At 42.4% G+C, this 13,808-nt stretch overlaps 1 protein-coding gene across 5 annotated transcripts in view; it reads right to left on the minus strand.

The window, feature by feature from the left end:
- The window catches only part of sugct (succinyl-CoA:glutarate-CoA transferase), a 515,386-nt gene that overhangs the window by 61,348 nt on the left and 440,230 nt on the right, over nucleotides 1-13,808 (minus strand). The window contains exon 14 of one of the 5 annotated variants that reach the window (XM_059984512.1): nucleotides 10,255-10,286. The exons of the other annotated variants lie outside the window; for them this stretch is intronic. Within the exon in view, the coding sequence (XP_059840495.1) occupies nucleotides 10,270-10,286 (17 nt within the window). The 3' untranslated portion in view covers nucleotides 10,255-10,269. Of the gene's footprint in view, nucleotides 1-10,254; nucleotides 10,287-13,808 lie in introns of those variants that run through there. 5 annotated transcript variants of the gene reach the window in all.

A 13,808-nucleotide genomic window follows, 5' to 3' on the forward strand; every position in this document is an offset into this window, starting at 1 on the left:
CAAGTACATACCTGAAGACATACACTCAACTTTTCAGAAACAGCTTCTTCTCCTCCTCCATCAGATTTCTGAATGGACAATGAACCCAAAAACACCACCTCACTGTTCTTTTCTCTCTTTTTGTTCTACTTACTTAATTTAACTTTTTATTATATATACTTATTGTATTTTATCGATTTTTACTATTAAGGTTGTTTTAGCCAGGGATGGTAATGGGGACAAGCTCCCACTACCTATTAAATGTTCCCATTCATGTGCATCTCAAATAGCCTCTGACAGCCAAGTCCAGCTCCTGGCCTTTGCATATGGCTTAGCTACTAAGCCTGGGGGAACTGTTCCTACTGACAGCAGAAGCGGCAAAGGCTGGTTGCTGGTGCCTTAAAACCAGTCATTTCAGGCGGATGGAGTTCATTAGCCGTGATTAGCAGCTCACCTGGAAGGTAAACTCTGATCTCGAACCTCTGGTGCTTAGCAGCTATACCCACTCAAGGGGAAGTCTTTGGGAATAAACCCGGAGGAAAAAATCCAGAGCTGGAGTCCCTAAGCACCTACGTTGAGTTCAATGCTGACTGACAATTCCTGCAATGCTGCTGGTACCAAATCAAATTAAACCTGATTCTGATCCTGCCTCTGCCTGTAAGGAGTTTGCACTTTCTCCCCATGACGGGAAGGGTTTCCTCAGGGTGCCCTGGTTTCCTCCACACACCGAAGACGTACAGTTTAGCAGGTTAATTTGTCACACGCATGTAAGGGGGCGTGTTGGACCAAAAGGGCCTGTTACAATGCTGTATCACTGAAAAAAACTGATAAACACAAGGGATTCTGCAGATAGTGGAAATCTTGAGCAATACACACAAAACTATGGAGAGAACTCAACATCTATGGAAGGGAAAATACAGTTACTGATTCAGGCTGAGACTCTTCGTCAGGGCTGGAAAGGAAAAGAGCAGAAACCAGAATAATAAGGTGTGTGGAGGGGAAAACTGGCAGGTGAGACCAGGTGAAGAGGGTGGGTTGCAGAGGGAGGGGAAATGAAGTGTGAAGGTAAGAGCAGAGTCTCAGGAGCCACAACACAGAGTTCAGGAACAGCTATTACCCCTCACACATCAGGCTCTTGAACCAGAGGGGGTAATTTCACTCAACTTCACTCGCCCCAACGCTGAACTGTTCCCAGACTTGACTGAGGTCCTCCGTTGGTCGCAGTTGACCATGGATATCGTGTACTAGCTGTCTATGCGATAAGCAAACCAGGGCTCTATAATATGGAGAAAAAAGCTTGAGCTCACTCAATATATTATATATGTGTGTGTTACAGCTCTGCAAAACTCTAGTGAGACCACACTTGGAATATTGCATTCCACTCTGGTTTCCTCATTATAGGAAGGATGTGAAAGCTTCGAAAGGGTGCAAAGTAGATTTACTCGGACACTGCCTGGATTAGAGAGCATGGCTGTGGAGAGGGGTTGAGTGAGCTTGGGCTTTTCTCTTTGGAGTGAGGGAAGATGACAGGTGATTTGATAGATGATAAGGGGCATAGTTAGAGTGGACAGCCAGAGACTATTTCCCAGGACAGAAATGGATAATACAAGGGGGCATAATTTTAAGGTGATTGGAGGGAAGTATAGTTTTTATACACATAGATTTGAGAAATTCTTAGATAGGCACACCAATGCTAGAAAAGTGGAGAGCTATGTGGGAGGAAAGGGATAGATTGATCTTAGAGTAGGTTTAAAGGTTGACACAACATTGTGGCCAATGCACATTGTGTACTATGCTGTAATTGTAAAGTTCTAAGTTCTAAAGGAAAAAAAGACTAATGGAACAAAATTAAAAGAGACAGAAAAAAGTATGAGCAAAGACTTCCCAAAAGTCTTAAATTCAACTAAGCAGTCCATGCTAATTGTGAACAATTGGTTATTAAGATTCTTTTACTTAGCTCAATATCCCTACTAGGGCATAGGGTGCCAACAGTAGCTCACCAGAGTCCTCTGTCCAGTCCAATCTTTTAAGCCATCACCAATACATAGCTTAAAGAGTCATAGAGTCTGCACAGCATTGAAACAAGCCTTTCAGCCTATCTAGTCCATGCTGATCCATTTAAACTATCTACTCACATCAACCTGCAATGGTACCAAAGCACTCAATAGCCCATCCAAACTTCTTTTAAAAGTTGAAAATGATTTTGCATGCACCATTTCCCCTGGCCACTCATTCCACACTCTCATGACCCTCTGAATAAAGGTGTTTCTCCTCATGTTCCCTTTGAGCTTTTCACCTTTCACCCTTAACCCATGATCTCTAGTTGTAGTTCCACCCAACCTCAGTAGAAGAAGCCTGCTTCCATTTGCCTTATCTATATCCCTCATAATTTTGTACATGTTTATCAAATCTCCCCTCAATCATCTATATTCTACGGAATACAGGCCTAACCTATTCAATCTTTTCAATAATTCAGGTCCTTCACACCAGGCAACATAATTGTAAATTTTCTCTGGACTCTTTCAACCCTTACGTACATCTTTCCTGTAGGTAGGTGACCAAACTGCACACAATACTCCAAATTAGGCCTCACCAGTATCTTATACAGTTTCAGCATAACATCCCATCTCCTGTCACGAGCAAGAGAAAATCTATAGATGCTGAAAATCAAAACAGTACACACAAAATGCTGGAGGAACTCAACAGGTCAGGCAGGTATTTTCTATGGAAAAGGAGTAAACAGTCAACATTTCGGGCTGAGGCCCTTCATTAGGACTGGAAAAAAAGGTGAGAAGTCAGAGTAAGAGGTGGGAGGAGGGGAGGAAGAAGTACAAGATGGTAGGTGAGAGGTGAAATCGGGAGAAGGGAAGGGGTGAAGTAAAGATCTGGGAAGTTGATTGGTGAAAGAGATAAAGGGTTGGAGAAGGGAGAATCTGAAAGGAGAGGGTAGAAGACCATGGAAGAAAGAAAAGGGGGAGGAGCACCAGAGGGCAGCGATAGGCAGGTAAGGAGATATGATGAGAGAGGGAAATGGAAATGGGGAATGGAGAATGGGGGACAGCAATGACCAGCGGTTTGAGAAATTGATGGTCATGCCATCAGGTTGGAAGCTACCCAGACGGAAGTAAGGTCTTGCTGCCTTCCAACCTGTGTGTGGCTTCATCGCAGCAGTAGAGGAGGCCATGGACTGTCATGTCGGAATTGAAATAGGTGGCTACTGGGAGCTTCCACTTTTTCTGGTGGATGGAGATCCCATTTCCTGTATTCAATCTTCGCCTATGGCTTCTCGGCAAAGATGTTTCCTTTCTCGGGGGTGAGGTCTTTGAAGTTTCTAATGCTGTCTCTGTAGCTCTGGGCTTTTATGGGATGGGGTTGCAAGGCCCAAGACTAACCCTCCTCCTTTCGCAGCCAGGCTTGGGGCCGTCCACGGCAGAGTTGGCTATAAAGATAGCGAACTCCAAATGGTGAAGTTGGAAGTGCAAAATAAAGATGAATTTTAATGTAACTGACTAATATCTGCCAGTATATAAAATGAGTTGTCTGTTGAGTTGTAAGCTTTTCCACACTGAGCTCTGACGTAGAATAGTGGGAAACTAGAGATTAAATAAACAATAGTTTGAAACGCCCGTCACCCAAGTGCTTCTGTTGTCATGGGGACAATTACTGTGAAATGTGTAAGCCACTGAACAATTTAACAGTTAACAACATAAATATTCTTAGCTTCTTCTTTAAAGAAGGACACTTTTTCATTGCTTCTTAGCACTTGTGGCTTAGCCACATCCTTACAATGCAGTCTGGTTATTGATATACAGAACCTATTATTGACTCAATGTCTGGTTTCACTCCAGGCTACAACAGTTAACATTCATATTATAATATTGACTAATAAAGCCAATCTTTCTTTCCACTAATTTTTTAATATCGTCATCATTTTGCTTGTGCTGGTTTACAGAAGATGTATGCGTAAATTTTGAGAGCCCACATACTTGATAAATGAATCTGATGATTATGTTCACAAAATGAATTTGTGAACATATTCAGCCTGATCATGAGACACAATCTCTGCTTGCCAAAATCTGCTTGGGCAGAGGCAGTGGGCCAACTTTGCTTGGGCTCCGCACACGCTAATTTCAATTGCCCCCCGCACACTCTAATTTCTCTTGACCTCTGCACACTCCAATTTCAGTTGCCCACAGCACACTCTAATCCCATTTGACCCCCGCACACTCTGATCTTGTTTGACTCCCTTGCCCTCATAGACCCTAATCTCACTTGCCCCTTAGACAGTCTAATTTCACTTGCCCTCTGCACACTATAATCTTGCTTGCCCCACAGACACTCTAATCTTACTTGTCCTCCACAAACTCATATGCTGCTTGCCCTCCTCACACTCTAATCTCACCTGCCCTTCGCACACTCTAATCTCGCTTGCCCCTCCCTGTACACTCTAATTTTACTGCCATCCACACTCTCTAATCTCATTTACCACCTTCACACTCTAATCTCACTTGCCCTCTGCATACTCTAAATGCACTTGACCACTGCACACTCTAACCAGACTTGCTCCCTCACACTCTAAACTCAACAGCTGTAGATTTCTATGTTTCTAAGTTTCTATGGTTCACAAAAGTGATCCTTGAATAAATCCTATGAGTAGCACTTGATAACTCTGGGCTTGTACTTGCTGGAATTTAGAAGAATAAGTTGGGGGGGGGGTGGGAAATCTCATTGAAGCCTATCGAATATTGAAAAGCCTGTATCGAGTGGACGTGGAGAGGATGCTTCCAATATGGAAGAGTCTAAAACCAGAGAGCACAGGATCAGAAAAAAGGGACACCCATTTAGAACAGATGAGGAGTTTTACTAACCAGAATGTGATGAATCTATTGAACTGTTTGTCATGATGGCTGTGGAGGGTATATTTAAAGTGGAGGTTGACAGGTTTTTGACCAATAAGGGTATCATAGGTTACTGGGAGAAGGCAGCAGAATGGGGTTGAGAGGGATAATGGAGGTGGGAGTGGATAGAGGGAGCTGGGCTTGTTTTGCACCGTGCTTCAGCTGTCCAGCTGTGTGCCGTTGGATTCCATACTGGGTTAGGGACTAGCCTCTCCCCTCGGTGCTGCCCTCCAGTGTTCGGTCCCGGGAAGACAAGCTGGATTGTGTTCATCTGTGGCTGCACTTGGGCGAGATGAGAACTGCTGTGGGCTGCTCTTGCAGAAACGTAGCTCCAGAACAACACCTATGCACCTTCAATCACTCAAGGACATGGGTTATATTAATATTATCTTTATTCTTTTCTAACTGCATGTTTTTCTGCTATCATAATTATATCTGTTATATGTGCTGTGTATGACTGTTGGCAATGTGTTTTTCACCTTGGATCCAGAGGAGTGCTGTTTCGTTTGGCTGTGTCCATGTGTATGGTTGACTGATAATTCTGTCACTCTATCTTATGGTCTATGAAATGTGAGAAAATGGCGGCGCGACGGTGTAACTTCTGACATGCCTGTTTCTTTGCCACTGCTACTGTGCGATTGAGAAATCTCCAGGAGGAAGGCCCCGAATCCTCGGCTTTGCCTGTTGCTTGGCGGCCGGGGCCGAGGTCGAAGCGCTTGTCAGAGATGGTGCTCAGTGCTCGGTGTCGGAGGGCTGGTCGGAGGTTCAAAGTTTTTCGGACGGACTCAGAGTTGGCTGCGGTTGGATGCTTCCAGAGGGAACATCAGGAAGTTTTGTGGCGCTGGAGGTTCGTGGCAGGAAGAGTTTTTCTTCCTTCTACCGTCTATGTGAGATGATGGGCTGTCGAGGACTTTGAGACTTTCTTTTAGCATGTCCATGGTCTGCCCTAATCAAATTACGGCATTGCTTTGCACTGTTGTAACTATATGTTATAATTATGTGGTTTTTGTAAGTTAGTCTTGGTCTGTCTTGTGTTTTTGTGATATCATACTGGAGGAACATTGTATCATTTCTTAATGCATGCATTACTAAATGACAATAAACGAGGACTGAGTGTCTTCACAATCTAATCTATCTTGGTCAGCACGGGTCAGTTGGACCAAAGGGCCTGTTTCCTTGCTTTAGTGACACCATTACTGTTGCAACTGGTTAATCGGTCAGTCTTTGCCATTAACAGCGTCAACACAAATCTTAATGTCACTATGAGTACTGGGAAAGGCTGAACCCAGGTGCGGAGGAGTGGTGGACTTCCAGGTAGAAACAAAACAAGGGTTTATAGATAGGAACACCAACAGAACAGCAATGGCATGACTAAGCGACAAACCATTCTCAACACAAGGACCCCTCGATGAGAGTTAAATGGGAGTCCACATTAAATAATTATAGAATGCAGAAAACCCATGCCAGTCACAATTAGCATGATAAGACTAAACCGAAAGCACAAGGGCTTAACAACTCTAGTTACAGCTACAACTAGTAAATACGGATGCTCGAGAAAACTAGAAGCCCAACGCTCTATGGCAAGCTGTAGTGGCCCGCAGGGCTCATGACACTTGAATGCTTTCATCTTTTAGCAACTAGCCTGTCACTATGTTTTCTACCCCACAATTAGATGGACATTCTCGTTGATAACATAACTACTGTTTTCAGTAAAATGAGAGATTTTCAACACAGTTTTTGGCAAAAGATACAGTTGTAAGTGCTTGGATGCTCATCAACGGTATCTGGTACTCTAGTAGCACCTCTGCTTGACACATCCTCAAGGGGTGTGTGTGATGTTTTTAATCAGAGACTGACAATCTGCCAATATCTTGAAAGAGGAGGAAAAATGAGAAGTTGTCCCACTTCTGGTGCCAACATAGCATGCCCACAATTTACCAGTTCATACAGGTTGTGCACTGAGGAAAGAAACCGGCACATTTGGAGGAAAGCCATACGGCCATGGGCAGAACTTCAAAGGATCAAAGGTTCAATTTAATGTCAGAGAAATGTATACAATATACACCCTGAAATACTTTTTCTTTGCAAAACATCCACGAAAACAGAGGAGTGCCCCAAAGAATGAGCGACACTTAAATGTTAGAACTCCAAAGTCCCCCCCCCCCAGCTCCCCCCTTCTACCCATAAGCGGCAGCAAGCAGCAATCCTCCCTCTCCCCCCACCGGCAAAAAATCTCGCAAGCATCGGCGCCCGTCACCAAGCACTCAAGCGTGAGCAAAGCTATAGCAAAGACACAGAATTGCAGTTACCCCAAAGACTTTGTGTTTCATCCGGTATTCGACATAGCACAGGCTCTCTCTCTCCCTAATAAGGGAGAAAGAGGTGTCTCTATTTTCTCAGCGAGTTGGGAGACATAAGAAACAACTCATTGGTTTACAATGTTAGAAGTCTGTTACATAGCTTTTTTTGAGAGATACGTTGGAGTGTAATAGTGGCACATACATTGTGTAACTGGAACGGGGTCCTAGTGGTGCAGAACATAGCATATAAGACCATAAGATATAGGCGAGAATTAGGCTATTTGGCCCATCGAGTCTGCACCATCATTTCATAATGACTGATCCAATTTTCCTCTCAGCCCCATTTTCCTGCCTTCTCCCTGTATCCCTTCATACTCCAACCAATCAAGAATGTATCAACCTCTGCCTTAAATATACATAAAGACTTGGCCTCCGCAGCTGCCTACAACAAAAAATTCCACAGATTCACTACTCTTAGCTAAAGAAATTCCTCTTCATCTCTGATTTAAAAGGACACCTTTCTATTCTGGACTGTGTCCACTGGACTTAGACTCTCCCACCATAGGAAACAACCACTCCACATCCACTCTATCAAGGCCTTTCGCCATTCGATAGGTTTCAATGAGGTCACCCCTCATTCTTCTGAATTCTAGCGAATACAGGCCTAGGACCATCAAATGCTCTTCATATGACAACCCATTCAATCCTGGAATTATTTTCATGAACCTCCTTTGAACCCTCTCCAGTTTCAGCATGTCGTTTCTAAGATAAGGGGTCCAAACCTGCTCACAATACTCCAAGTGAGGCCTCACCAGTGCTTTATAAAGTCACAACATTACATCCTTTCTTCCTCTTGAAATGAATGCTAACATTGCATTTGCCTTCCTCACCACAGACTCAACTATAAGTTAACCTTAATGATATTTGAAGAAATTCTGGAGGAGGTACAGGAGAAGGAGCCTGAAGACATGCACTCACCATTTTAGGGATGATCCAGGATTCTGATTCTGAACTCACAATTTGCTTATGGGCTAAAACATTAAAAACACTTTCATGATAAGACCATAAGACATTGCAGCAGAATTAGGCCATTCAGCCCATCAAGTCTTCCACTATTCCATTATGGCTGATTTATTATCCCTTCCAACCCCATTCTCCCGCGTAGTGGTTAGCATTAAGCTTTACTGTACAACCTGGGTTCAATTCCTGCAAATGCCTGTAAACAATTAGTACATTCTCCCCATTACCTCCAACAGTCTAAAGAAACTTGGTAGGTTAATTGGTCATTGTAAGTTGTCCCATGATTAGGCAAGGATTAAATTGGGGGATTGCCAAGCAGTGTGGCTCAAAGGGCTGGAAAGGATCTATTCCATGCTGCATCTGCATGAATGAATAAATAAAATATACCCTATGACTTGGCCTTTTTAGCCATCTGTGGCAATGAATTCCACAGATTCTTCACCCTTTCAGCTCTGTTCCAAAGGGACGTTTTTATATTCTGAGGTTGTACCCTCTGTTTTCGACTTTCCACGTCCACTCTATCTAGTGTAGCTGTTAACGTCGTACTTTACAGCCAGCAATAAAGGTTCCATACCTGCTGCTGTCCGCAAAGCGTTTGTACTTTGTACCGGTGATCGTGTGGCTTCCCTCCGGGTACTTCGATTTCATCGCACATTCCAGACACATATGGTTAAGGTTAGGATTAGATTCAAGATTCAAGTACATTTATTATCAAAGAATGTATAAATTATACAACTTTTGAGATTTGCTTACTCACAGGTAGCCACAAAGCAAGAAACCCGAAAGAACCAAATTAAAGAAAGAAAGAATAAAACTTAAAATAAAAACACTCCAAGAGAAAGAATAAAACCCACAAGTCATCCAAACAATTGGAGCGAAAAACAACGGCATTCCGAACCAAAAATGAATCCTCAAATCTGAGCCCCAGACAGGCCCGGAGCAGGCCCAAAGCCTCGCTTATCAGTTCATCATATTAGCAGGCACAGAGCACAGCAGCCGGGACAGTCCTCATAGCCTCAGCGCCATGGAGATGACCACCACGGAGAAAGAGCAAAATCAGCTCTCGTCCCGACCGACATCCTGCCTTTTCAGGCCAGAACGCTGTTTTTGTTTGCTTCAAAAGTTTGCATGCTTTGTGTTTTTTTTCTTTCTCTTCAAGTGTTGTTGTTTTACTTATATTCTTTTTACTGCCATGTTGGCGCAGGAAGCGGGCTGCCCCCAGCACAATGCTCAGACTACGTTGGACGTCCATGCAAATGACATTTTTCACTATATGTTTCGATGTACATGGAACAAATAAAGCTAATCTTTATCTTTACTACATCAGTAGTATTTTTATCTTCACACACAGAGAGGAATTTCACCATCTCCCTTTGCTTTCTAATTTCCTTTAACATTCCAGTCACCAAACTTTTGTGTGTGTCCTTGGCATTTTAACCCAAGTGGCCTCAATGATCATAAACCACCTCTTCTGTTCTCTGTTCTTACTTCCTTACCGAGTTAGCTTCAATCCAATGGCCTGGTGCTAAATTAAAACAGGATTCCGCATTGCATTTCCCATCTGTATCCCTCTTCTCCATCAGCCAGCCTGCTGCGATGTGTCAGCTCGCCACGCTGTTGTCAGTTTGTATACTACAGCACTTGTCTGTTTTGAAGCCAAGAATTGAATTTTCAGTGCTGTTAGAAGTTATAATAACTTTCGTTATTTCAGATTGATCTTTCCTACTGAAAAGCTCCCTGCTAGGTACACCAACATGCACTGAATAACTCTGGCAGCTTGGTTTCATTTCGATAAAACAGCTTGTTATGCTACTCACGCAAGAGCTTCAGGTGCAATAAATGTGTTCAGCTGGGTTCCCAGTTTTACTTGGTGTCTTCAGTGTTCAGTTTATAATGGATGGAGTCCATCTCTATCTGAATACAAGGAATGCAGAATATTTTCCGCAGTCATTTTCAGAGTTTTTATAAGAAGTTCACTTCTCTTTGTTGTTCATTGGGAGACTCATTGGCGCTCACAACTTTCCTCTGTATAACTTTCCTCCAACAAAGTGCAATTAATGCCTCCTGAATCATTACTCATTTACATGGTCTAAGGGCAGAAGATTTGAAATTAAGGATCAGAATCAAGTTTATTACACTGACATCAGAATCATTATCCAGTCTTCAGATTTCTGAATGGACAATGAGCTCATGTACACTAGCTCACTATTTAGACATTTTTTTCTTGCTTATTTTTGCATTACTTATTTAATTTATTTTATATACTATATAGAACTGTGCAAAAGTCTTAGGCATATATATATATTTGTAAATCTGGCAGGAACAAAGGCTGTTCGGATTGATGAGGGTGGAGTGATGCAGAAGGGGTGTGGGATAGGTAGCAGGGAAGGAGTGCCAAGGGTGGGATGGGGGGTTGCCGAGGTCATTTGATTCCAAACAAATGGTTTATTGATCATTACAGAGTGTCTCTCTGGTTTATGCTGCTCCCTCCCCTCTCCCTTCCCTTTTTCCCAACTGTGATTCCCTTCTTCCTGTTCCCTTTCCACTCTCGGTCCACAGTGGAGTGCCATATCAGAATCAGGTTTATCATCAGTCACATATGTCATAACATTTGTTTTTTCTAGTAGCAGCAATGCTACATTACCGTAGAAGAGTCTCAGGCACTCTAATCGTGTATATTAAGAATACACGATTACACTGAGCCTTGCACAGTGCTGTATGTATTTCTTGTGTAATTTATAGTTTTTTATTTGCACTGGCAGCTTGTTCCACACTCTCACGACCCCTTTGTGGTCTTCAGGAGGGGTAAGTCGGCGGAACACACACCAGTCCTCATCAAGGGATAAGAAGTGGAAAGGGCGAGTAGTTTCAAGTACCTGGGTGTCAACAACTCGACCTATTCTTGGCCCAACATATTGATGCAATTACTTAGAAGGCAGTGGTTGTATTTTATTATGAGTTTGAGAGAATTGGTATGTTACCAAAAGACACTCGCAAATTTCTATTTGCCATGGAGAACATTCTAACTGGTTGCATTACTGTGAATACTACCTCAGTAAATTTTTCACTCTCTCTTTGGTACTACATATTTATCCTTTTTTATTTACTTCTAATTGTAATTTATAGTTTCCATTATTATGTATTGTAATGTATTACTGCTTCAAAACAACAAATTTCAAGGCATAGACAGCACCAACAAACAACGCGACCAAAGGTGACGTCCTTCAGACAGTTCACAAAACTACTTCTTAAAACTTTTTTACTTCTACTTCTTCTTTCAAATATAATACTGCTACTATTGGAACCTGTGATCTACATTTCGATGGTGTGGTTTCGGGCTGACTGAGCAATCTGGTGCTTTGCTGTCTCAGGGGGAGTTGGGTAGTCTTGAGTGAAGTGTGCAGCCTGGAGGCCAAGAAGCATGGAGACGGGGTGTGAGCCCATGATCGACTCCATTTCTCATCAGTCTCCCTAAATAAAGCACCGAGGAAAATCGAAATAAATGAGTAAGAGAGCGGAAGGCGCTTGCTGCCGCTGGAGGAATGTGCCTATGTGTGATCAGTCCTTCTCTCTCTCTCGCTCGATGACGAATGATGGTGCCAGAGTCTTGGATCCTGGGCAAGGTTTACTCAATGTGGATAAGATTCCGTAGTTCACGTTAGGATGTGTTTCTGGTTTCTGACTGCTCTTTTTTTTTGTTGTCATTTTGTGCGATTTTGATCGGGGTGGACTGGCTCTGCGGCCTGAAGTTATCAAACAACACAGTGCTGGATTGTATTGGACTGAGCTGAATTGAACATTCCTGGATTGTTTCACTGACTTGCGGTTTGATTATTTCGTTTTTTTTGCACTTGCACAATTTGTTCCTTTTTTATGTGCTGGGAGCTTGATGTATTTTTTGGAACAGGTTCTGTGTTTTTTTTTTGTTTCATGGGTGTGTGTGACAAGACAAATATCATGGTTGTATACTGCATACAAACTTTGATAATAAATGTACTTTGAACCTTTGAATACGCCAGTGATATTAAACCTGATTCTGATCCCCTATATTTCCCTCATATCACTTTAAATTTACACCACCCCCTTGTATTAGCCATCTCTGCCTTGGAAAAAAGTCTCTGGCTATCCACTCTATCTCTGCCCATCTCACCTCTCATCCTCCTTCTCTCCAAAGGGAGAAACCCTAGCTCGCTACCAGAGGTAAATCTGGACACTGTTGTCCCAGTTCTCCTGCAAGGTTATCCTCCAAACTTCTCCTATTGAACACTGAAAGGCTTAGGGTGAATGTGGACAGGGTATTTCCTACAGTGGGTGAGTATGGGATTAGAGGGCACGGTCTCAGAATAGAAGGATGTCCATTTAGAACAGAGATGAGGAGAAATTAAGCTAGAGGGTGATGAATCTGTGGAATTCATTGTCACAGACAGCTCTGGAGGCCAAGTCATTATTTAAAGTGGTAATTGATAGGTTCTTGATTAGTAAGGATCTCAAAGATTACAGGGAGAAAAGAGGAGAATGAGGTTGACAGGGATAATGATTTAGCCATGATGGAATGGTGGAGCAGACTCAAAGGGCTGATGGCCTAAGTCAGCTTCTAAGCCTTATGGTCTAATGTTCAAAGAAGAGAACTTGGACAACATTGTACAGAAATGCCTCTGACAGTAAAGTAGTGGTTTTTCTCTTTGGATGAAAAGGAGGTTGAGAGTGATCCTAAAAGGTAATACAAACAGAATAGGCAGCATCAATGAAAACAGTAAGCATTTCAGGATTCAACATATTTCTCAGACCTAAAGGCATGAGAGGCGTTGCACAGGGAATAACGTTTTTGTATGTTTCTGATGAAGAAACTGAGTAAGGATTACAGGAATGATACAAGACAGAAAGTGCCTGGTCAAATTTCACAGCTGGTGTGATTTGACTCAGAATGATTAGGAACACTATTTACACAGGTTGGAGTAATTTTCGATTGCATGGCAATGAAAAATACAGAATTATGCAATCCATTTTTCTAAGCAGCTTTTGAATATTCTGCAGACATGATAAACATTAAACAAAATTGAAGTTTTTTTTACATTTTATAAGTGAAATATAGGAAATTATTAATCACAAACCATACTTTTGTAAACGTAACTTAATATATCCATAGAAACCTATAACCAAAGCTTAATCTGACAGAATGAACTAACTGTATATTGAGGGATATGGCTGTGGGCAGGCTTTATTTTGCAGGTTAGAGTAGATGTATACAATACTTCTGTTATACCATAAGACATAGGAGTAGAATTAGGCCATTTGGCCCATTGTGTCTTTTCTGTAATTTCATCATGACTGATTCATTATCCTTCTCAACCCCATTCTCCTGCCTTCTCCCCATCACCTTTGAAGACCTTACTAATTAGGAGTTTAACTAACTCCACTTTAAATATTCCCAACGATGGCCTCTGCAACCATCTGTAACAATGGATTCCACAGATTCACCAACCTCTGAAATTCCTTTTCATTGCTGTTCCAAAGGAACATCCTTTTAATCTGAGGCTATGCCCTCTGGTCCTAGACTTCCCATTATTTGAAACAGTCTCTCCACGACCACTCTATCTTAGCCTTTCAATGT

The sequence above is a fragment of the Hypanus sabinus genome, chromosome 1 (assembly GCF_030144855.1).
Source record: "Hypanus sabinus isolate sHypSab1 chromosome 1, sHypSab1.hap1, whole genome shotgun sequence".
Classification (NCBI taxonomy): domain Eukaryota; kingdom Metazoa; phylum Chordata; class Chondrichthyes; order Myliobatiformes; family Dasyatidae; genus Hypanus; species Hypanus sabinus.